Source organism: Schistocerca cancellata, chromosome 4, assembly GCF_023864275.1.
Source record: "Schistocerca cancellata isolate TAMUIC-IGC-003103 chromosome 4, iqSchCanc2.1, whole genome shotgun sequence".
NCBI classification, from domain to species: domain Eukaryota; kingdom Metazoa; phylum Arthropoda; class Insecta; order Orthoptera; family Acrididae; genus Schistocerca; species Schistocerca cancellata.
Genome location: NC_064629.1, coordinates 755,337,840 through 755,364,684, shown reverse-complemented (window position 1 = coordinate 755,364,684; position 26,845 = coordinate 755,337,840). Strand labels below are relative to the sequence as shown.

Genomic DNA, 26,845 nt, shown 5'->3' with positions numbered 1-26,845 from the left:
GCCTGTAACTATAGTATGTTTGGCTACCAATAATATACAATTTATGAGAAACTTAACTGGTTTATTGGTGCTCAACTCTTTACCTGTTTGATAAATTTCTTAGTGTACCTACCTTACGTATATGTGATTAATAATGTCAAATAGTGTGAGTGTAACATAAAATCTGACTTCTGCTCATCTTCAGTGGAGTAATGTGATCTGTATAAGAAAATATGGCAAACTGCTTTCTGTTTGATGATGCATGGATACATTAGCCCAGTGTTTGATTTGTAAAAAAAAAAAAGATCTTCTGGTACTGTGACCTTCCAGTTTTTTTTTAATTTAGATTTCTTAAAACATCATTTTAAGGCCTTTCTGAGCATTTTAAAAGTGCAAATACAACATTTGTTTCACGTCATTTCAACTGCAGCAAAAGTCCTATTGTATCACATCTAAAAATCTATGTTTCTGATTTTTTTTTTCTCATCAGAGGTAATGGTATGGTGTACCAATGCACACCATCACAAATTGAGCACTGCTGTAACTTAAGAATTAACTTACACACTTTTATTTGTGATATGTTTCAAATTAAAATATGTCTGAAATGTTTTACTGATTCCACATTATTGAAGACCATTTCACTTAGGATCCGTGAAAGAACATTAGCATATATCCTATTTTTGTAAATATGTATTATGTATTTTTGTTTTGAAGACAAACTCTACATTTTTGAGGAAACAATGAATTCATGAGAGCTTCATACAGTGAAAAGCATATTTATCTAATGATCTAAGACATGTGTTTCTGTATTTTTTAGTAAAAGTCAATATGCCTCACCTATTGCCTTTACCATATACTTACAACCAATAGCAGTAACACTGTTTATTCAGATAAAGATAACTGGTACTTTATTTTCCACCAGACACTGAAGACCCTTCTTGATGAACTCTCGCACCATTTTTCATTCTGGGGGACTTACAAAAATGCATATTCCATGCTATGGAGACACTCTTATAGGCCTGGAGATGAAGTCCCATGAGTGTCATCCAATCTGAGACTTCACGTTTTCTCTATACTGGACACATGAAGGATTTCAGCATTCCTACTGGAAATTTTACCACCCTGTCTTTTTTCTCACTTCCTCAGAGACACAGATCAGTAGGAAGATGATAATGACCTTCATTTGAATGACCCATTCCCTGTCTGGGATTATTTAACAGACAGAAATGCCCTCAAAAGGAAGCCACAGAAATAAAGCCTCAGAAATGCTAACTGGAACCTGTGAAGTCAGTGATGTGTGCATGAACACAAAGACTTGGTGGATCAGATCACAAGTATGATCCATTTTGCTGCTGTTGCATCCATATCAACATCTTCATGTAATCTCAACAGACAGCATATCCTTGGGTGAAATAATGGTGATCATCATGCAGCCATGCACAAATGGCTGACACTTTCAGATGCGCACATACCAATGTAATCATGTTATCACAAAAGATAGATTATGTTTTGATTCACCAACGATTGTCATGCTGCAGTCATAGATGAGTGGGTGACACTTTGAAAGTGGTACACTTTGAAGATTCATGTGCAGGGTAGCCACAGAGAAGCATGCAGTATTTGGGAAACTAAAATGAAAAGACGGAACATCATTAAAGATAATTTAAAAAAGTGGAGGATAGATTTTGATGAGAGTCCCTGAACTCAAGTAAGTGTACCACCAGTTCAACTAAAGTGAGATAATCAATTGAGAAGTTTTGTAACATACAATCAAGGTTACATTTACCAATCTGGCAGAATTACTGTGAGTATAGGTGTAAGAGCTAAGACATTTTTACATTAAATGCCTCATTCAGGCAGACTACTTTAGAAGAAGTCCAGAGAAATGAAGTGTCACACAAAAAATCCTTGTCTGAATAACCTTACCATTATGTACCAAATTATTAGAGTACTAAAATATGAAGTTGTCAAACTCTTTATCTGCTTATATGATACAGAATGTCAAAAGGAAGCTCATGTATTATGTCTGTCTGAGCATAATATAAATATAGGAATCCTAATGTTAAACATAGAGGCCTATAAATTAGCAGACCTTTTCTGCAAGTAAAATATGAACAAAGAAAAAGTTTTGGTGAAGGCAAAAAAATAAAATCAAGTTCAAATCTCTTGATACCAGTAGTTTCTGCTTAGATCAACAACTGGAATCCTGTGCTTGTGAATTTCTGTTACCACAAATGTCATTTATAATTGTTACAAAATTTTTAGCAATTATTATGCCACTTAGCAAACAAACACAAATGATAGACTGCAGAGATCTTAATATTAATTTTCTGAAGGATTGAGGTAGAAAAAAACTATTTCGAAGTTTTAACTGACACTTACAGGTTTTCTGTTGTTAATTCTCCCATCATAATTAAACAAGAAAGCAGAAATAGAATAGGTAACATTTTTGTAGGTGAACGCTTAATCAGTGATGTAAATGTTTATTCAGTAGTGAATGACCTCTCTGGCCATGATGCAGAACTAGACATGGTAAATAACTTACAGTGGAGTGATATAATCGACAGCACCTTGAGTAATTAATGAACAGACAACAGAAAGTTTCAAGGCAGCCTTAAAGGATGCTCAATGGAAGAATGTATACAGTGTGACAGGCATAAATTCCAAATTTAATTTAACAATGTAGGAAAAGACAGATTGCTACTTACAGTAAAGAAGACACATCAAGCTGCAGACAGTCACAATTAAAAGACACTCACATTATGTTTTATTATGTTATCAGCCACAGCCTTCATCAGTACAAGACACACATGCACACACACACACACACACACACACACACACACACAAAGCAAGAAAGCAAGCACACCTCATGCGCACACAACCACTAACTTCAGCATCTCGGGCCAGAATGCAGCATCACATGGGTTGCAGACAGCAATCTGGAGGGAGCAGGGAAGGAGAAGGTGTGTTTGGAGCTTACAGGCATGGGAAGGGGGAGAGAGATGAATGCTGTCTAATGGACTGTGCAGGGACTAGACTGCCTACAGGTGCAGCGTCAGGGGGTTGTGGGGCAGGGAGGTGGGGAAAAAAGGAGCAACAAAGGAGAGGACTGGGAAACTGTTGGCTGGGGGGGGGGGGGGGTGACAGTATGTTACCATAGATTGAGGCCAGGATAATTATGAGAGCAGAGAATGTGTTACAAGGGTAACTCCTATCTGTGCAGTTCAGAACAGCTGGTGGTGGAGGGTAGGATCCAGATGACTCAGTCAGTTAAGCAGCCATTGAAATTAACTGTAATTGGCAGTGGCCATTCATCCTGGTGAACAGCTGGTTGGTAGTCATACCAATATAAAAATGATGTGACTGCTTTCACAGATGGCCCAACCCCTGATGGGATAGGATGAACCTGTGATGGGACTGGAATAGGTAGTGCTGAGTTGGGGGATCATGCAGGTTTTGCACCTGGGTCTTCCACAGGGATATCATCCTTGTGGCAAGGGGTTGGGATTGGGAGTGGCACAGGGATGGACTAGGATGTTGTGGAGGTCAGGTGTACACCAGAACACCACTTTACAAGGGGTGGGAAGTATCTCAGGTAGGATGTCCCTTGCTTCAGGGCACAATGATAGATAATCAAAGTGCTGGTGAAGGATGTGGTTTAGTTATTCCAGTCTGGTGTGGTACTGGGTGATTAGATTAGATTAGTACTTGATCCATAGATCATGAATACGACACCTCGTAGTGTTGTGGAATGTGTCAGGTTAATAAAAGGTGTCTATACAAGATATTATATTAGACAAAATATTACATGACACTCAATTTTATTTATTTATTTATTTTTTTTTTTTTTGAGGTTGGGAAATTACCCACTTACTATATCCAAAAATTCATCTAATGAGTAGAAGGCGTTGCCATTAAAAAATTCTTTTACATCTACATCTGCATGACTACTTTGCAATTCACATTTAAGTGCTTGGCAGAGGGTTTGTCGAACCACAATCATACTATCTCTCTACCATTCCACTCCCGAACAGTGCGCGAGAAAAACAAACACCTAAACCTTTCTGTTCAAGCTCTGATTTCTCTTATTTTATTTTGATGATCATTCCTACCTATGTAGGTTGGGCTCAACAAAATATTTTCGCATTCGGAAGAGAAAGTTGGTGACTGAAATTTCGTAAATAGATCTCGCCGCGACGAAAAACGTCTTTGCTGTAATGACTTCAATCCCACTTCACGTATCATATCTGCCACACTCTCTCCCCTACTACATGATAATACAAAACGAGCTGCCCTTTTTTGCACCTTTTCGATGTCCTTCATCAATCCCACCTGGTAAGGATCCCACACCGCGCAGCAATATTCTAACAGAGGACGAACGAGTGTAGTGTAAACTGTCTCTTTAGTGGACTTGTTGCATCTTCTAAGTGTCCTGCCAATGAAACGCAACCTTTGGCTCGCCTTCCCCACAATATTATCTATGCGGTCTTTCCAAATGAAGTTGTTCGTAATTTTGACACCCAGGTACTTAGTTGAATTGACAGCCTTGAGAATTGTACTATTTATCGAGTAATCAAATTCCAACGGATTTCTTTTGGAACTCATGTGGATCACCTCACACTTTTCGTTATTTAGTGTCAACTGCCACCTGCCACACCATACAGCAATCTTTTCTAAATCGCTTTGCAACTGATACTGGTCTTCGGATGACCTTACTAGATGGTAAATTACAGCATCATATGCGACACAACCAAAGAGAACTGCTCAGATTGTCACCCAGGTCATTTATATAGATCAGGAACAGCAGAGGTCCAAGGACGCTTCCCTGGGGAACACCTGATATCACTTCAGTTTTACTCAATGATTTGCCACCTATTACTACGAACTGCGACCTTCCTGACAGGAAATCATGAATCCAGTCGCACAACTGAGACGATACCCCATAGGCCTGCAGCTTGATTAGAAGTCACTTGTGAGGAACGGTGTCAAAAGCTTTCCGAAAATCTAGAAATACGGAATCAACTTGAGACCCCCTGTCGATAGCGGCCATTACTTCGTGCGAATAAAGAGCTAGCTGCGTTGCACAAGAACGATGTTTTCTGAAACCATGCTGATTACGTATCAATAGATTGTTCCCTTCAAGGTGATTCATAATGTTTGAATACAGTATATGCTCCAAAACCCTATTGCAAACTGACGTCAATGATATAGGTCTGTAGTTAGATGGATTACTCCTACTACCCTTCTTAAACACTGGTGCGACCTGCGCAATTTTCCAATCTGTAGGTACAGATCTATCGCTGAGCGAGTGGTTGTATATGAGTGCTAAGTAGGGAGCTATTGTATCAGCGTAATCTGAAAGGAACCTAATCGGTATACAATCTGGACCTGAAGACTTGCCCATATCAAGCGATTTGAGTTGCTTCGCAGCCCCTAAGGTATCTACTTCTAAGAAACTCATGCTAGCAGCTGTTCGTGTTTCAAATTCTGGAATATTCCATTTGTCTTCCCTGGTGAAGGAATTTCGGAAAACTGCGCTTTAGCGGCACAGTCGTCGGTAACAGTACCATCGGCAATGCGCAGCGAAGGTATTGACTGCGTCTTGCCGCTTGTGTACTTTACATACGACCAGAATTTCTTCAGATTTTATACCAAAATTTCGAGACAATGTTTTGTTGTGGAACCTATTAAAGGCATCTCGCATTGAAGTCCGTGCCAAATTTTGTGCATCTGTAAATTTTAGCCAATCTTTGGGATTTTGCGTTCTTCTGAACTTCACAGGCTTTTTCCGTTGCCTCTGCAACAGAGTTCGGACCTGTTTTGTGTACCACGGGGGATCAGTTCCATCTCTTACCAATTTATGAGGTATAAATCTCTCAATTGCTGTTGCTACTATATCTTTGAATTTGAGCCACATCTCGTCTACATTTGCATAGTCAGTTCGGAAGGAATGAAGATTGTCTCTTAGGAAGGCTTCTAGTGACACTTTATCTGCTTTTTTAAATAAAATTATTTTGCGTTTGTTTCTGGTGGATTTGGAAGAAATGGTATTGAGCCTAGCTACAACGACCTTGTGAACACTAATCCCTATATCAGTCATGACGCTCTCTATCAGCTCTGGATTGTTTGTGGCTAAGAGGTCAAGTGTGTTTTCACAACCATTTACAATTTGCGTGGGTTCGTGGACTAACTGCTCGAAATAATTTTCGGAGAAAGCATTTAGGACAATCTCGGAAGATGTTTTCTGCCTACCACCGGTTTTGAACAAGTATTTTTGCCAACATATTGAGGGAAGGCTGAAGTCCCCACCAACTATAACCATATGAGTGGGGTATTTATTTGTTACGAGACTCAAATTTTCTCTGAACTGTTCCGCAACTATATCATCGGAGTCTGGGGGTCGGTAGAAGGAGCCAATTATTAACTTAGTTTGGCTGTTAAGTATAACCTCCACCCATACCAATTCGCACAGAGTATCTACTTCAACTTCACTACAAAATAAACCACTACAGACAGACACAAACACTCCATCACCAATTCTGCCTAATCTATCTTTCCTGAACACCATCTGAGACTTCATAAAAATTTCTGCAGAACTTATTTCAGGCTTTCTGTACCTATAACGATTTCAGCTTCTGTGCTTTCTATTAGCGCTTGAAGCTCAGGGACTTTCCCAGCACAACTACAACAATTTACAACTACAATTCTGACTGTTCCTTGATCCAAGCACGTCCTGTATTTGCCATGCACCCTTTGAGATTGCAGTCCACCCCGTACTTTCCCGAGGCCTTCTAACCTAAAAAACCGCCCAGTCCACGGCACACAGCCTCCGCTACCCGTGTAACTGCCAGCTGAGTGTAGTAACTCCTGACCTATTCAGCGGAACCCGAAACCCCACCACCCTATGGTGCAAGTCAAGGAATCTGCAGCCAACACGGTCACAAAACCATCTGAGCCTCTGATTCAGACCCTCCACCCGACTCTGCACCAAAGGTCTGCAGTCGGTTCTGTCAACGATGCTGCAGATGGTGAGCTCTGCCTTCATCTCGTAAGCAAGACCTGCAGCCTTCACCCAATCAGATAGCCGCTGGAATCCAGAGAGAATTTCCTCAGATCCAAAGTGACACACGTCATTAGTGCCGACATGTGCCACCACCTGCAGCTGGCTGCACCCTGTGCTCTTCATGGCATCCGGAAGGACCCTTTCCACATCAGGAATGACTCCACCCGGAATGCACACAGAGTGCACACTGGATTTCTTCCCCTCCTTAGCCGCCATATCCCTAAGGGGCCCCATTACGTGCCTAACATTGGAGCTCCCAACTACCAATAAGCCCACCCTCTGTGATTGCCCGGACCTTGAAGACTGAGAATCATCCTCTGAAACAGGGCAGGCAGCTGCATCTGGCTCAGCCAGAGACAGTGCCTGAAACCTGTTTGTCAGACGCACCGCTTTTAAATGCTATATGGCTATCTGTCAAACTTTTGATGCTATTAGGTAAGTGAACAAAGACTTTTGTGGCAGCATAATTTACCCCCTTCTGAGCCAAAGTTATATTTAACCTTGAATAGTGAAGATCATCCTTTCTCCTAGTGTTGTAGCCATGTACATTGCTATTACTTTTGAATTCGTTCAGATTGTTAATAACAAATTTCATAAGAGAATATATATATTCTGAGGCTACAGTGAAGATGAAGGAGACGTTCATTTGTGGCTGGTTTTTGGGGGTGGTGAGAGGGTGGGAGATGTGAGGGGCAATGGTATGGGAAATCTGTTTGCAAATTAGGTCCAGGGGTAGCATTTGTCTGTGAAGGCCTTGGTGAGACTCTCAGCACACCGAGGAAGGGAGTTTTGTTACTGTAGATACATCATCTCCAGGTGGCCAAGCTATATGGGAGAGATTTTTTGGTGTGAAAGGGATGACAGCTGTCAAAATGCAGGTACTGTTGGTGGTTGATGGACTTAATGAGGGCAGAGATGCAGATGAAAACATCAGAGGGGATGAGGTCAACATCTAGGAAGACAGCATGCTAGGTGAGGAAGACCACATGGAGCAGATGGGATAGAAGGTGTTGAGGTTGTGAAGGAACGAAGACAGGGTGACTTGGCCTTGAGTCCAAATCATGAGGATATCATCAATGAACCCAAACCAGACTAGGGGTTTGGTTTTGGTTCTGTGAATCGCAATGACTAACTGTCAGAAGGCCTCCAACAATTATCTGACTCCTCCATCTATAAACTCTGCCAGAGTGATCCCATCTTTGAAGTACAACACAAACTCCAATCCCTGCCTAAAGCCGTAGGCCCTTCCCACAACATCTCCCCTGAATCAATTTCCCTCCTCACCCCTAGAAACCCTGCAAACCCATCTTCTACATGCTCCCCAAAATCCACAAGCCCAATAATCCTGGACACCCCATTGTGGTTGGTTATTGTGCCCTCACTGAAATAATTTTGGCCCTCATTGATCAACACCTCCAACCAGTTGCCCATAATCTACACTCCCACGTCAAAGACACCAACCACTTCCTTCACTGACTCTCCACCATTCCTACCCATTTACCTCCTGGATCCCTAATCGCCACTGTTGACACCACCTCCCTATACACCTACATCCCTCAGGGCCATGTTCTTACCACTATTGGACACTACCTTTCCCAATATCCTTCAGACTCCAAATCCACTACCTTATTCCTAGTACAAATTACTTACTTTATCCTAACTCACAACTACTTCTCATTTGAAGGGCAGTATACAAACAAATCCATGGCATAGCCAAAGGCACCTGCATAGCATCCTCCTATGCCAATCTTTTTATGGGCCATCTAGATGAGACTTTCCTAGCTTCCCAAACCACCAACCCACCACTCTTTGCTAAGGTTCATTGATGATATCTTCATGATCTGGATTCATGGCCAAGACACCCTATCTTTGTTCCTTCAGAATCTAAATACCTTCTCTCCCATCCACCTCATGCGGTCCTCCTCAACCCAGCGTGCCACTTTTCTATATGTTGATGTCCTCCTCTCTGATTGTTTCATCCACACCTCTCTCCAAATTAAACCCACCAACCACCTGCATTTTGATTGCTGTCATCCCTTTCACACTAAAAAATCCGTCCCATTTAGCATTGCCACCTGAGGATGGTATATCTGCCGTGACAAAAACTCCATTGCCCAGTGTGCTGAGAGTCTCACCAAGGCCTTCACAGACAAGCCCTACCCCTAGACCTAATCTGGAAATACATTTCCTGTGATATTTCCTCTCACACTCCCAGTCCCCCCACCACCCCCAAGTACCAGCCACACAGAAGTGTCCCCTTCTTCACCCAGTACCACCCTGGACTGGAATAACTGAACCACATCCTTTGCCAGAGTTTTGATTGCCTATCATTGTGCCTTGAAATGTGGGACATTCCACTCAAGATACTTTCCACCCCTCATAAAGTGGTATTCGATTGCACACCCAACCTCCACAACATCTTAGTCCATCCCTATGTCATTCCCAATCCCAACCTCTTGCTACAAGGATCATGTCCCTGTGGAAGACCCAGGTGCAAAACCTGCTCAATCCACCCACCCAGCACTACCTACTCCAGTCCAGTCACAGGTTTATCCTACCCCACCATGCGTAGGGCCACCTATGGAAGTCACTTACTAGCTCTGCTGCAATCATTGCAGAGCTTTTTATATTGGTATGACTATCAACCAGCTGTTCACCAGGATGTATGGCCACTGTCAAGCTGTGGTCAAGAGCAAAGTAGACCATCACGTGGCACAACATGCAGCTGAACATAACGCAGTTGATTTCAATGGCTGCCTCACTACCCAAGCCATCTGGAATCTTCCCTCCACCACCAGCTTTTCTGAACTGCACAGATGGGAGTTATCAGAGTTATCTTTACAACATATTCTCTGCTCCCTTAGTATCCCAGCCTCAGCCTATGGTAACACACTGTCCCCACACACTCCACCCAATAGTTTCCATCCCCTCTGTCCTATCATCTCCTCCCCATTCCCATCTCCAACCCTGTTCATTTACAGGTCTCTGCCAATGCATCTGCCCATCTTTCCCAGTCCTCTCCTTTTGTTCGCCACCTTTGTGGCGCTACACCTGTGATGCTACACCTGTTGGCAGCCTAGTCCCTGCACACTCCACCACACAGTGTTCATCTGTCTCCCCACCCATACACTACTATCCTTTCCCCTTTCCCACCCCCTCCTGATTGCTGCTTGTATCCCACATGATGTCGCATTCCAGCTCAAGATGCTGGAGTTGGCGGTTGTGTGTGCATGAGGGGTGCTTTCTTGTGTGCGTGTGAATGGTGTGAGTATCTCTCTTTTACTAATGAAGACTGGTTGATAGCTTTATGTGAGTGCCTTTTAATTGTGCCTGTCTGCAACTTGACGTGTCTTCTTTAAAGTACGTAGCAATCTGTCTTTTTCCTACATTGTTGATATTATTGCCTGGAGTTTCCCTTGTCCAAATTTAATTTATTTGAAGATGCATTTCTATCAGTCTTTAACCACTGGTTTCTGAAGAAAACAGTAAAGTATGATATTAATGAAATGAAAATACCTTATCTTACAAAAGGAATCAAAATTCCATGTGCAAGGGAAACGAAATTGTTTGAAATGGTTAGGACAAAAAGAGAAGTAGAACTAATTACATATAACAAGAAATACTGCACTGGTTTAAGGAAATGGATTACAAAATCAAAAAATCTATCTATAATATTTGAAATTAATGATTAAGATAGAAAAATTAAATATGTATGGGCAGTAGATAAAAGAGAAACTGGGAAATCACTCACAGAATGTGGAGACTTTGTTATTATAAAGAACTGGCAACTAATAAATGATAGCAGTAAGGTAGTCAACACAGGTATTTAACAATCAGTCCCTCGAAGTTGCTCTGGAGATCTGGACAGTTCAGGTGATAAAGCATTACAATATATATAAGAAGCAGTGCCTCACATGAATATACAATGCTCTACCAAATATCTTAAGAATGTAATTAACTCGATCAAAATCCAAAAAGATCTCTCACAGAGTTGACAACATCTTAAGGAAAGTATTAAAATCAAGTTCTTCACACATATGCAATGTATTAAGTCATATATCCAACACGTCACTATCATAGGGTGTTTTTCCAGACAGATGGAAATATGCTATCATCAGACCCCTTCACAAGAAAGTAAGAACATATATAAATAATTACCAACCAGTCTCACTACTTACATCTCTCTTGAAGGCACTAGAAAAACGTATGCAGGCATCATAACACATCTCTCTCAAAGTAAGGTACCTAGCAAGTCTCAATTTGGATTTAAAAGAGGTCTCTCCACAGAACATGCTATTTTTCATTTCATGAATCAGCAAAAATAGAATTTGAAGGACAAAATGTTGCCAACCATTATCTTCTGTGACTTGTTGAAAGCATCTGATTGCAGACTTAGCAGTATTTTCCGATAGAAGCTAAAATATTATGCTACCAGATATCTTGCTAGTAAATGGTTAAAGGATGCAAAATGAAACAGCATCTTCAGAATGAGATATAATCATTACAGGTGAATAACAGGGATAAATTTTGGGTCTACTCTTGTTCTTGTTATATGTAAATGATTTTCCATCATATATTCAAGATGCAGAAAAAGTTCTGTTTGCTGACAATGCAAGTATTGTTACCAAACCCAATGGAGTAGCTTCAACACTTGAAAATGTAAATAATATTTTCTTGAAAACTCATAACCTTTTCTTTGAAAATGGACCCTCACTGGATTTAGATAAAACACAATAAATGCAATTCTGTATTGCACAAACCCTGGTCACACTCTTGTACATAATGCATGGGGTAAATCAATACATGAAACAGAATATTCAAATTTCTTAGGTTTTTATACTGAGCAGGACCTGAACTGGAAACCACATACTGCAGATAATCTTAAATGACTAAGCACTGCAGCTTTTGCATTACAGATATCAGAGTTTTGGGGATGAAACTGTAAAAAAAGTTGACCTATTTTTGCTGTTTTCATTCACTAATGTCATACAGTATCATATTTTTGGATATTGAGGTAAAAGGTATTTGTTACACAAAATCATATAATGAAGATAATGTGTGGTGTCCACTCTAAAGCCTCCTGTAAACAGCTGTTTATACAGTTGGGAATGGTCTCCCTCTACGATTTTTAACACACACACACACACACACACACACACACACACACACACACACACACACATAGTACTAAACTGGTGGTCCCTGATTCCTCAAAATGTGTTGTACCAATCGTTCCCTTCTTTAATTAGTTTGTACTACAAATTTCTCTTCTCCCCAATTATATTCAGTACTTCCTGATTAGTTATGTGATCTACCCATCTAATCCTCAGCATTCTTCTGTAGCACTATATTTCAAAAGCTTCTTTCCTCTTCTTGTCTAAACTCTTTATGGTCCATGTTTCACTTCCATACATGGCTACACTCTGTACAAATACTTTTAGAAAAGACTTCCTGACACTTAAATCTATACTCAACGTTAACAAATTTCTCTTCTTGAGTAATGCTTTTCTTGCCACTGCCAACAACAGTAATGTTCATAAATATAATACTAGAAGGAGAAACAATTTACACTATCAATCATTCAGCCTTAGTGTGACACAGAAATTCTGAGTGTGCTTTTAAGAGAGCATGAGAGAGATTGAACATATTAGGAGCAGTAAAATGAAAATGAGACAGATGGAAAATATTATTTCAAAGCTAATCATATAACTGTTAATATGTTTAGCTTTCTGTGAGACAAGATGGTCAATGCCATCATGGAAAAAAGTTTGCAGTTGCCTACAGAACCATGATCGTACCCATGAGTGCCCTCTTTGTCCAAAGCTATAAGTGGGTGGACCCACATGTTGCCACAGTTGTTTCAAGTCTGCTGCAGAAATTTCCCTCAGAATTCAATACACATCCTCCATACAGTCATGATCCCTCCTCATGTGGTTGCCATATTATTGGTGTCCTGAAGAACATGGATTCTAAAGAAAGACATTCATGGCCATCAATTTGCTTCAGACAAACAGGTGCACACCTGGGTACAATCATGGTTCTATAGGCAACTGGAAACATTTTTCCATGAAGGCATTGACTGTCTTGCCTCATTGTGGGATAAATGTATTAACAGTTATGGTGATTACTTTTGAAATAATAAGCAGTTTAATTACTTTTTTTCCATCTGTCTCATGTTCATTTGACTGCTCCTTATAGGTAGGTATAAATCACTGTATGTATATAAAAAAGCACCTTACAAAATCATGAAAATGGTCAACATGTTGCCGTAATTTTTCCTGAGATAATTTACTATAATTGTAAAACTAACTCATTTCACTTCATAGTGAGAGGTTGCAATTATAATCCATGGAACATTCAAATAAGTAGCTATAATAAAGCAGAGGAGTGTCCAAATCACACTTAAGATATTTCCAAGAGAATGTCAGAGCATTTTGCTAATATTATCTCCACTGCTAGCTTGGATCTACCATTTTATTACTACAAAAAATCATAGAGGCAAATGGTTAGAGTTTCAACCAATAATGAATTAGACTGCAACTGCCCTTTCTCCAGACGGAAGCTGCATTCAGCTTTGTTAAGGTCATAGGAACTTTTCTTAACAATTAACAGATTCAAAGACATGCTGCAGCAATTTAATAGTTGGGCCAAACAAGATCTCACTCATTTTAATCATGTTTGTCAGTCAAAAGAAATTCCTCATTCTGGGAAGAAGACAATCCTAATTCTACAGTTGAAATTATGGTAGGTTTTCTAAGCACAAATAGCTATTGTGGCATCATGTTGGGAATGTCTTGAAGGGTACGATGAACCAGTAACATGGATTCCAGAAACCAATAAACTTCTTAGTCATTTCCAATTTTTACACACAACTCCATTAATAACTTATTTTGGCTCCCCCTGAGGACCTATTATTAAGAATTTGTTTTATTGCTCACATAAAATAGAACAGTATAAAATTTGGAATGCAACTAACACCAGATTGTGTGAATGTTTATCTGGTGTACACTACAGATGAAAACCTCCCAGGTTTTTAGCCAGGTGCTAGTGATAGATACTACTATGTTTTGATGAGTGTCACGCTCATCATTTTCTGGTTAAGTCAGTTTGCTAGAAGACAATGGGTATGGCATCCATTCATATGCCATAGTACCTCAATGACTATACCTCACTGGAAATCTGAGAGCTTTTCAACATTACTGCCAGATTGTTCTCTCTACCATTTGGTAAATACATAGCCACTGGGCTTAAAAAACATTGCATAGATTTTTATGCATTTTCTAAAGAGTTTCTTCAATATGATGCCCAAAATGGATTTTCTGACCACAGATATTTCCAGTAACTCTAAACTTCATTGTATTATTAGAATATGGCTTTGTGTGGATCATTTACATCCTTGGTACATAGAAGTTAAATGATAATCACCATATTCCAATGCATGTTGTCACCGTATTTAACAAAGTTGGAGTAATATAAAGCAAAGTTAATGGTATGTGTAGGTAATATATGCACAAATACAATTTTAAATCTCATTGAACAATCTTGGTTTATAGCAGAAAATACTTACGTGACACTGATACCACTGCCTTCTGGATTTCGGCCTCCGGTTGGTGCATATGATACAGTCTGATCACTTGCATCAAATGAACATTCTACTCTTACTGTTTTATCTGTCTCTTGCATTATTACAGGATTTTGTTGGATTACCACATGATTAACATAACGACCGCGGCCCTACAATGTACATTAATCAGAATTTATAATTCATTTAATTAAATTAGACTAAGTGATTAAATAGATAAATAAAACACAGAACATCCTATCAAATAAGCAATCAATACAGTACTTTTAGAATTACTTGCCCAATTAAAAAAATTAAATGTGCAATCTCAAGTCAGAAAAACAATGCTTCTAAAGCCGTTAACATGTTGATAGCCAATGAGTATTAGCAAGTCAGTTTTGAAAATCTTTAAATAAAACTTCCAAACTTATGCCTGAACTAGACTTTAATGAAACAGAAAAAGTTTATTTTCTTCTTAATGTTATCTCCATATGATGTGTGAATGGAAAGTTTTAAGAATCAGCTTGTAATTGTACAATGGTGATAATTACATGCTACTGTGGGTCATCTCCTTCAAAATAGTCCCCTTCTGACTGAACACACCGACTCCAACAGTGTTTCCACTTTTGGAAATATTCCTGGAAATTTTTTTCCTGAAGTTTGTCACCTGTAGTTACCCTATTTAACAAATCTGGGTCATTTTTAGTCTGATTAATCAGTTCTTGGCACACTTCAAGTCACTATTGTCTCTGGTCACTTGACAATACTTTTGGGATGAATTTTGCGGACACTTGATGCACGTTCAGATCTTCAGTTAAAATTGACTGAACTGCACAGAAACTTAAATTAAGTTCATCAGCCATCTCCCTAATTGTAAGTATATAATCAGAGTGCACTAAGTCGTGAACTTTCACAGCAACAGACCAAAACTCAGCCAGCTTCCACAATGAACTGAGTAAAGGAAATACAGTTTCCTGTCAGAGGGTGTTCAAGAACAAGGCAATGACTCACTTCCCACTCTCCGTGTACCTGACTGCCAAACCAGTAAGCAGTAGCGGACCCATTCTTAGAACTTTCTAGTCACACCTCGTATGAGGTAGGCATGCTAACATAGACCTGGAAGGAAGGTAGTTATGAGGCTTATCCAAAATGTTAAGATAAGAAGTCTAACAGAAACTGAAGAAAAATTACAGTGAGCTAGAATACATCAGACCTTTGCTGCAGCAATCTTGTGTTTGAAAAGTCAGTTCTCATTTATGTTATGTTGGTTACAAATATGATTAGTGCAGGGTTCATGCCATGATGGAACAATATGATAATCTATTCAATTTGATGTTAACAGTCACTGAAACATGGACAGATTGTCACATTCCTATGAGTAACTAGCAAGCACTGAAAAGTTGCCACACACACTCAAGTCCGAAGAAAACTTGTTCATCTTAACACAAGGAAATCATCACAGCATTTTCTGGGACATAAATATGGTCCTTGTTTTGCTCCATGGCATGTTATCAGTCCAGGGAAGATTTATGAAAAAATTCCTAGGCTATCCAAAACAAGCAACAAGAAATGCTGTCCATGGATTCCTTTTACTGCATGACTGGTTCAATCAACAAACAGTGTAAGACACAACAGACCTACCATGTACTTCAGGTGGGAGGTTTTGCTATATTCATTGAATAGTCGAGATGAACATAAATTTTACTGAAGTTCAAGAAAAATATAGGCAGCAAGCCTTCTGTAAGGACTGGTGAAGTTCAAGGGATAGTAAAAAATTGACCAGAAGAGTACATGGAACACTTCCTTACCAATGAAACAGAAAATGCACATTATGAAGCTCATAAAAAATAGTATCATCACAAGTGATGGGAAAATAACTAAAAATGTGTTCCAAACATATAAAAATTTAATATGGAAACAAAGCTAAACTCTGCCAGAACAGACCATTAAGGGGCTCCGGAAAGGCTCAAAATCATGAAAAGTTCAATTTTTACTTTTTTGCGTTTTCTGAATCTGCAGACTATTACCTTTTAATAGATATATAATTTATTCAATTCTGAAGACTACAACTATTTTTAAATTTTTTTTGAAATGTGTTCTACATGGGCGTGACCGACTGTGGCGCTGTTAAACTGCTGTCAAATGGTGTTATTATTAACGTCCGTGTTCATCAGGTACATTTTAGTGATGTGAGATAAAGTATGTGTTGTGGCTAACCTGTGATGGTTCAATATATATCGCTGGTGTGATTGTCGATTGTTTCATGTTTATTTACTCTGTCGTTATCTCGAAAATATTCGTAATTAATTCTGTTTCTTGAGTCTGTTTTGTTGAAGTATAATAATGAGTAAAAGTAAAGTTGCTGTTGCGACTTTCAATGATGGCAACATTGTAAGGTGCAAGGTATTTAGAAATATGGGAATGAAGATAGGTTCTAACATGGTACGAGCCATGCTTGCTTTAGACAAGGAACGCCTTCGGGCTGCAGACAGGGCTGTAAAGAGTCTAGAAATACAAGCAAGAGTAAACAGGAGGAGGAACAAGAGGAAGCTGGAGGAGGAGTTTGCAGAGGATGAAGATAATTCATCCTATGGACCTGGAATGCACTAAAAAGTTAATCCAATCTTTGTCGCTCGATTCCCAAAACTTTTATTTTCTCATACTAATTACATGTTTTCTAAGGATCTTCCAAACATATTTGTTTCAAACTTTCAGTAAATGTTACACAGTACCTTCTGCATAATTTAACACAGCCTTTTTCCAAAAAACTGTATATTTTTGAATATATAAATAAAAAATTGCAAAAAAAATGTTGTGAATTTTCATTACAATTGAAAAAAAATAATCTTTAATAACTGAACTAAAATTTTGTAAAATCCCTGTGTTAAGTTGTAGCCCCATATTCCAATAAATAATCTGTAAAAAGTTCAACTTCCTACCTCAAATACTTTGTGAGGAAAGATGTAATTTATAAGCGTTATTTTAACATTGCAAGTATAGGGCGTTCCGGAGCCCCTTAAGGCCCATCGGTACTGACAGGCTGCTGTGTCATCCTCTTTTCACAAGTGTCACTGGACGCGGATGTGGATATGGAGGGACATGTGGTCAGCACACCACTCTCCCAGCTGTATATCAGTTTACAAGACCGGAGCCACTATTTGTCAAAGAAGTAGCTCCTCAGTTTGCCTTACAAGGGCTGAGTGCACCCTGCTTGCCAGCAGCACCCAGCAAACTGGACGGTCACCCACACAAGTACTAGCCCAGCCCGACACCGCTTAACTTTGGTGATCTGACGGGAACCAGAATGTGGAAATACAATTTTTCGAAATATGGTAATGGAAAGTCCTGGTGGAAAGATGACTGAGGCCAGGGTCCTGGTGCAGAGAGGGAGGTGAGTTTGGGACAGGGGCTAGAGGAGCTTGATTGAGGGCAGGAGGATTATGGGATCAGTGGATGTGTTGCATGGACAGCTACCATCTACATAATTCAGAGAGCCTAAAGTGGGGGAGATGAGTGGGGGGATACAGGTTGCGAAGAAGTTGTTGGAATCAAGTATGTTGTGCTTAGCAATGTGTTCAGCCACTGAGTAGTCAACTCTGCTCTTGGCTACAGTTAGGCAGTGGCCATTCATTTGGGGGAAGAACTGGCTGGTGGTCGTACTGACATAAAATGTTGTGCAGAAGTTACAGCTCGTATATGACAGGAATGCTTTCACAAGTGGCCCTGCCTCTAATAGGATAGGTAATCCTATGATGAGAGTGATGTAGGATGTACTAGGTGTTTGTATCAGAGAAGTCTTGTAGGTGGGTCTTTTGGGTAACATAAAACTGGATTAGGATGTTGTGGAGATGCGACTCTGACATGGATGGCAACAATTATGGGTGAGATGTTCCTCACTGCTGGGCACAATGATAAATAGTTCAAACCCTGATGAAGGATATGGTTCAGTTGTTCTAGACCGAGGTTAATGGTTACTGCACTAGATATGGACAAAGGTATGGATGGAGCCATCAGAGAGGTGTAGGTCAATGTCTGTGGAGATGGTATGCTGGGCAGAGCAGGAGCAAGTGATGTGGATGGGAGAGAAGGTGTTGAGGTTGTGGAGGAATGAGGATAGGGTGTCTGGGCCCTGGGTCTGGGTAATGACAGTATTATCAATGAATAAAAACCAGACAAGGGGTTTGGGATTCTGGCTGGCTTCAAATGTTTCATCTAGATGGTCTATAAAAAGGTTGACATAATAGGGTCCTCTGCAGTTGCCCAGTGCTGACCTGCAGATTTGTTTGTATATCTTCCCCTCATAGGAGAAGAAGTTATATGTGAGGATACAGTTAGTTAGATGTTCATGGAATGGAGTGGTGTGTCTTGAGTCAGAAGGACATTGGGTGAGGTAGTGTTCAATCTTACAAGGACATGGGCATGGACTGAGGGATGTTGGTTTATAGGAATTTTTGTTAACAGTGACAAGCAGGGATTCAGGTGGTAATTGAAAGGAAGTGGTTCATATCCTTGATATGGGAGGTTAGGCTATTGGCTGGAGGTGTTGGTCAACAAGAGCTGAGATTCTTTCTATGGGAGCACAGTGAAAGATATCAGACTACAGTGTCATACTACACTGTGTCATCTACTGTTGAGAAATATATATAGATGGCAAGTTGCAAGGTGATTGCCAGGCCACACAGGTAAGCACAGATAAAGCAGATGTTGCTGAGAATTTCTAATAAGGAGACAGAGGGGGAACAGCATGCTACAATGGCAAGATTCCAGCTGTATTTGGAACTAAAATAAAGATTCCCCAAAAATACAAAAATTGTATCCAGAAGAGCTACAAAAATCTGGAAACAGTGTTGATATGACAACAACAAGAAAATTCTTATAAAATATCACTGTGCTTGTTATATTTAAAAAAAAAGTTATTAACAATTGTTTGCAAATTCATTTAACAACAGATAACAACATGTTGCCAGTGCACACGATGTAGCAACCGTTAGTGGATGAAATCTGGCTACAAATGAATACATGGCATAAGGATATATTAAAAAACCTACCTAGTTAGTCATTTTCAGTATATCAGTTGGTGATATTGAGACTTTTAAACTGTGAATGTTAGAAAAGTGACCAAACTTTGATGTGGAGAACTATTTAGTACAAAATTTGATTGAATTTGTAAAGCACCATGAATTTATACAGTTTAACAGAATCTGAGTGCACTGCACGACAGTTTTGGCTCATGGTACCCATTGTCTGCAATTGCTCTGCATGCTTTCTGATTTCATTTGTACCATTTGGGATTAGTATTATACCATGTAGGTAAATTTGTTTTCTGTGAATAAATCTGCAGTAAATTCAAAAGTGTGGTAAGCCTACATTAAAATCCTGAAGGATTAGAGCCTTAATTCACTGTTGTTCATTTATTTATATTTATTAGTGTTTATATATATATATATTTTTTTCCACATGGAATGTTTCCCTCTATTTTATAATGGAAGGAATTAATGATATGGTTATAATAGGTATATATATATATATATATATATATATATATATATATATATATATATATATTTAAAATAGAGGGAAACATTCCATGTGGAAAAAATGCGTATATGCGGATTGATATGTGTGTGTGTGTGTGTGTGAGTGTATACCTGTCCTTTTTTCCCCCTAAGGTAAGTCTTTCCGCTCCCGGGATTGGAATGACTCCTTACCCTCTCCCTTAAAACCCATATCCTTTCGTCTTTCCCTCTCCTTCCCTCTTTCCTGACGAAGCAACCGTTTGTTGCGAAAGCTAGAATTTTGTGTGTATGTTTGTGTTTGTTTGTGTGTCTATCGACCTGCCAGCGCTTTTGTTTGGTAAGTCTCATCATCTTTCTTTTATATATATATATATATATATATATATATATATATATATATAAAATTCGCTAATCACTTCCATAGTCCCGCTGATAACAATTATATGCTTACATATGGGGGTAATGCAAAAGCATACAATGAGCCATCTAACAGTTTTCTTAGGTTGTGCACTCACCTTCTGGTGGATCGGTAGCTGTAGGTAGTCAACAAACCTCCAGGTATCTTGCAATTGGGTAGTTTTGTCTGGTACAGAACCATTATTTTCACATCTATATGTACATGGATAGTCTGCAAATCACACTTAAGTGCCTGGCAAGGAGGTCATCAGACCACCTTCACAATAATTCTCTATTATTCCTTGAACAAACATATACCTATATCTTTCACTATGAGCTCTGATTTCCCTTATTTTATTATGATGATCATTCCTCTCTATGTAGGTTGGCATCAACAAAATATTTTTACATTCAGAGGAGAAAGTCGGTGATTGAAATTTCACGAAAGTTCCTGCTGCAACGGAAAATGCCTTTGTTTTAATGATGTCCACCCCAAATCCTGCATCTTGTCTATCATGCTCTCTCACCTATTTCCTCAATAATACAAAAGGTGGTACTGTTCCTTGAACTTTTTCAATTTACTCTGTTAATCCTATCTGGTAAGGATCCTATACCATGCAGCAGTATTTCAAAGGATGACAGACATACATAGTTTAGGCATTCTCTTTTGCAGATTTGTTGCAACTTTTAAGTGTTCTGCTGATAAATCACAGTCTTTGGTTCTCCTTCCCCACAACATTTTCTGTGTGTTCTATCCAATTTAAGTTGTTTGTAATTGTAATTCCTAGATATTGAGCTGAATTGACAGTCTTAAGATTTGACTGAGCTATCATGTAACTGAAATTTAACTCATGTGGATGACCTCACATTTTTAATTATGTAGGGCCAACTGCCAATTTTTGCACCATACAAATATCATTTCTAAATCTTTTTACAATTTGTTTTGATCTTCTGATGACTTTACTGGATAATAAATGATAGAACCATCTGCAAACAATGTAAGATGGTTCCTCAGATTGTCTCCTAAATTGTTTATATAGGTAAAAAGCAGCAGAGAGCCTATAACATTGTGGGAGTTGCCAGAAATCATTTCTGTTTCATTCACTGACTTTCCATCAGTTACTATGAGCTGTGGCCTCTCTCACAGGAAATCATGAATCCAGTCACATAACTGAGATGATATTCTATAAACACACAGTTGTAGTGGTCTGCCACTGATCGCACTGCTGCCTGCAAGTATTGCTGTTTCCCTTAAATGTTCCATCACATTCACTTGTTGCTGCCATCACTGTTGTTGCTGTGCCACTGGTCACTGGTCACATTTCAGCCACTGTTCTGATCCCTGCTGACATCTGCCCACACCACAGTGTCCCTGCCACTGCCACATCTGTGTCACTGCCTGTGCCACGTCTCCATGCTGCTGCCATCACCATAGCTTTTCCATGCCACAGGACCCTTGCCACCACCACCTCCATGTCGACGCCCAAGTCATGTTTCTGCACTGCTGCCATTGCAGCATCTCCACACCACAGCATCCTTGCCACTGCCACCTCCTTGTCACTGCCCATGTAACGTCCTGCCCATGCTACAACTGCTGAGTTCCAACATTACCACATTCTTGCTGCAGAATCTCCATGCCACAGAGGCTGCTGTGACTTTCTCACACCACTGGATCCTTGACAGTGCATCACCATGACCGAGTTCACAGTCTGTGTGTCACAGTAGCTGTCAACATTACAGTATCAGCCTCACAGTACACACATATTAAATACAGGCATCAGTTGCATTACATATTGTGTTGCTAGATGCCAGCCCTGGCCAATAAATTTACTCTGTTGTTCAATGCATTGAGTCATAAATTAATTGGCAGAATTCATGAAAGTATTGATTCAAAATTTAAAGATATAAAGTATGAAACTGAAGATTTAAATTCTAGACTTACTGATAAAATAAATGATGTGCATAGGAAATCAGATAATATCCTATCAAAGACTGATGAAATAGTAAACAGGAATATTCTTGTGAGAAAACTGTGGAAATTGATCTTGAGGAGGATAAATAAGATTTTGAGTAGGTTGAAGTCAGTCACGAGGAATCAGAATCAGAAATTGATGGGAAAAGAGTTGTAGTCTGCAAAAAATGAGATTGGCTATAATTTCTCAAATTTTCCTGTCATGGTTATTATGTGGAATTTATATGGGAGGAAGTAACATGTTGTCTGACTCTTTCCAGAAAGTGCTCTCTCAAAATTTCAGTAGTAAACCTCTCTGTAACGTCTGCCAATTGAGTTTGTTGAGCATCTAGGCAACGCTCTCGCACTGACTAAATGATCTGCTCTTCATTGGATCTTCACCATCTCTTCTATTAGTACTTCCTGGTAAGGATCCCATATTGATGGACAATGCTCAAGAATCAGTCAAACAAGCACCTTATAAGCCACTTCCTTCATGGTTGAGTTACATTTCCTTAAGATTCTTCCTATGAATCTCAGTCTGGCATCTGATTTTCCTGTTGGGTGGTGATTTTGAGACTTTTAAAGTGTGCATGCTAGAAAAGTGACTGGTACAGTGAACTATTTGTTACAAAGAGAGTTGATTGAAAAGTACTAGGAATTTATGTATTCTAAATGCATTTGAGTGCACTGCACAATGATTTTGGTTTATGGTAGCCATTGGCTGCAACTGCTCTGCTAGAACAATTATTTCTGATCTCATCTGTAACATTGTGGATTGTATTATTCTATGTGGGGCCATCATGCAAATTTCATTTGTTTTCTGTGAATAAATCAGTTGTAAAAGTCAAATTTTACAGCAATATCTTGAGAAATTATTGCTTAATTCCCTGTTACTTATTTATTTACTTATATTTATTCATGTTATACACATATATCATTCACTAACTACTTGCGTAGGCCCCCTGATAATCTTTAGATGTTTACATTTGGGCAAAATACAAACAGTGTAAAACTGAACCCCTGTGTAGACAAGCCACCTAACAGATCTTTTACGTTATCCACTTGGCCTCTGGTGGATGGGTAGCTGTAGGTAGCTGCCAAACCCCATCATACACTCCTGGAAATGGAAAAAAGAACACATTGACACCGGTGTGTCAGACCCACCATACTTGCTCCGGACACTGCGAGAGGGCTGTACAAGCAATGATCACACGCACGGCACAGCGGACACACCAGGAACCGCGGTGTTGGCCGTCGAATGGCGCTAGCTGCGCAGCATTTGTGCACCGCCGCCGTCAGTGTCAGCCAGTTTGCCGTGGCATATGGAGCTCCATCGCAGTCTTTAACACTGGTATCATGCCGCGACAGCGTGGACGTGAACCATATGTGCAGTTGACGGACTTTGAGCGAGGGCGTATAGTGGGCATGCGGGAGGCCGGGTGGACGTACCGCCGAATTGCTCAACACGTGGGGCGTGAGGTCTCCACAGTACATCGATGTTGTCGCCAGTGGTCGGCAGAAGGTGCATGTGCCCGTCGACCTGGGACCGGACCGCAGCAACGCACGGATGCACGCCAAGACCGTAGGATCCTACGCAGTGCCGTAGGGGACCACACCGCCACTTCCCAGCAAATTAGGGACTCTATTGCTCCTGGGGTATCGGCGAGGACCATTCGCAACCATCTCCATGAAGCTGGGCTACGGTCCCGCACACCGTTAGGCCGTCTTCCGCTCACGCCCCAACATCGTGCAGCCCGCCTCCAGTGGTGTCGCGACAGGCGTGAATGGAGGGACGAATGGAGACGTGTCGTCTTCAGTGATGAGAGTCGCTTCTGCCTTAGTGCCAATGATGGTCGTATGCGTGTTTGGCGCCGTGCAGGTGAGCGCCGCAATCAGGACTGCATACGACCGAGGCACACAGGGCCAACACCCGGCATCATGGTGTGGGGAGCAATCTCCTACACTGGCCGTACACCACTGGTGATCATCGAGGGGACACTGAATAGTGCACAGTACATCCAAACCATCATCGAACCCATCGTTCTACCATTCCTAGACCGGCAAGGGAACTTGCTGTTCCAACAGGACAATGCACGTCTGCATGTATCCCATGCCACCCAACGTGCTCTAGAAGGTGTAAGTCAACTACCCTGGCCAGCAAGATCTCCGGATCTGTCCCCCATTGAGCATGTTTGGGACTGGATGAAGCGTCGTCTCACGCGGTCTGCACGTCCAGCACGAACGCTGGTCCAACTGAGGCGCCAGGTGGAAATGGCATGGCAAGCCGTTCCACAGGACTACATCCAGCATCTCTACGATCGTCTCCATGGGAGAATAGCAGCCTGCATTGCTGCGAAAGGTGGATATACACTGTACTAGTGCCGACATTGTGCATGCTCTGTTGCCTGTGTCTATGTGCCTGTGGTTATGACAGTGTGATCATGTGATGTATCGGACCCCAGGAATGTGTCAATAAAGTTTCCCCTTCCTGGGACAATGAATTCACGGTGTTCTTATTTCAATTTCCAGGAGTGTATGTTGCAACAGTAACCAGCTACAATGTGGTATCAATGGAGATTTTATTTCTTTAGTATCAGATTAGTGAGTGGTAGGTATTGGCAGAATTTGAAGTTTTGAAGGTGATTGTGAAAGGTGGGGTAGCATGCAGAGAGGAGAATTTTGTGATTAGTCTGCTGGGGGTAGGGGGAGTGTTGAATTCCATCACTTAAGTAGCATTTTAAGACCAGTATGTGGGACTGCATTTTATCCAGATATAGGGACACTTTTCTGACTCTATCTAGACAGTTGAAGCAGAGGTCCATTTCAGATGGGATGACACTATAGAAGGATACAGAGGAATGTAAATGACATCAGTACTGACAAGTATGAATAAACATTATGGAATAATATTGGAGGTAAAAATGTGAAGCAAGCATGTGAATTAAACAAGGAAAATGGACAAATGCACTTATTAGATAGCTGTAATGGGACCTGTAGATAAAAATTTGAGGGTCTGGGGAAAAATGCAGGAGGCAATTGTACTGGAGCCTGTAGGATGGTTGCAGGGTGTGAGTATTTGTTTACGCATTTATTATTGTCATGCATGGACAATAATTTGCCATGTAAATATCATGTGCAATGTGTGGAGGAGAGATGGGTGTATAAGAAATGGTGGGTTTGGAGTCTGAAGAAAGTTGGATGGAATAGTATTTGATCACAGTAAGGTGTGGGCAGGGGCATGGGTATGAGGGATATTGGTGTATAGGCATTTGGTATTGTCGTATCGGCCGCCGCACAGCAGCCGTCAACTCGGCGCGGCATGCTACAACACGCGCGGCACACAGTGAGTACCACTGGTGTCGCACACGATGTCAACAACTGGCACAAGTGAACGCATCATCGCAGGGTTAGCGGCAGCGTACACACCACTATCGATACGGATTACCCTGGCGGCACTGCCCTTGCCACCAGAGTGAGCAACCGTATAAGGGCACCATCTACCAACACTCTGATTGGCCGGACCTGCGGATTTAAGCAAGCTCCCTGAGCCCGTTTAATGGCTGCTGGATTCATGATGACCAAACCGTACTGTGGCCTCCATGGCTGGAAACTTGCGACGCATTGGTATTGACTGGTTGGCAGTGTTTTGGACTTGTATTCTCTACTAGTGACTCTGATTTCTCCTTGGTGCTACAGCCAGCGGAGCGTTGTGTAGTCGAACTTAAGTTTTGTTTTGAGTGACAGAAGGTCAAATAAATTTGGCTATCATGGAATATTTGTTGTGTTATAGTGTGGACATAACAGGTATCAACAATGATAAATAGGAATCTAGGTGGTAATGGGGTGGGGATGGCTGAGAGTTGGCGGTTGAGAGATGGAGGGAGATGGATTTGAGAGAGAAATGTTGGGCTGTGCATTCAGTTTAAGAGAAGCCTAAAGGATTTATTGGTGGGCAACTCCTTCTACTCCACTGATCAATTTATCAGTAGATTTTAAGTTTTCCCATGTTTCATACTCTCATGTTCTGAAAATCACCCTGTCCCAAAAATATTTAAACTCACTGTGTTGTGGTGACATTCCAGTTAGAATCATAAAAATAGTCTTTCATGTACTGTGCATCCACTCTCCCACATAATCAACCAGTCATTTGATGAGAGGTGTTTTTCAGATCGATTAAAGTATGCTGAAGCTTGACCAATTCATAAAAAGGACAAACAAGATGAAATGATAAAAAATAGGCCTATCTCATTGTTACCAATTTCCTCAAAAATATTTGAAAGGCTTGCATGAGATCAGATAGAAAATTATAGTATACCTAAGTGATTATTGTAAGCAATTGATTTGGTGTCAGGAAAAACTGCACCACAAACTAC

The 26,845-nt window shown here is 40.4% G+C and overlaps 1 protein-coding gene across 1 annotated transcript in view; it reads right to left on the bottom strand.

Moving 5' to 3' along the window:
• LOC126184487 (uncharacterized) overlaps positions 1 to 26,845 on the bottom strand; it is a 514,130-nt gene that overhangs the window by 39,226 nt on the left and 448,059 nt on the right. The window contains exon 23 of the mRNA XM_049926880.1: positions 14,613 to 14,779. Within this exon, the coding sequence (XP_049782837.1) occupies positions 14,613 to 14,779 (167 nt within the window). The remainder of the gene's footprint in view (positions 1 to 14,612; positions 14,780 to 26,845) is intronic.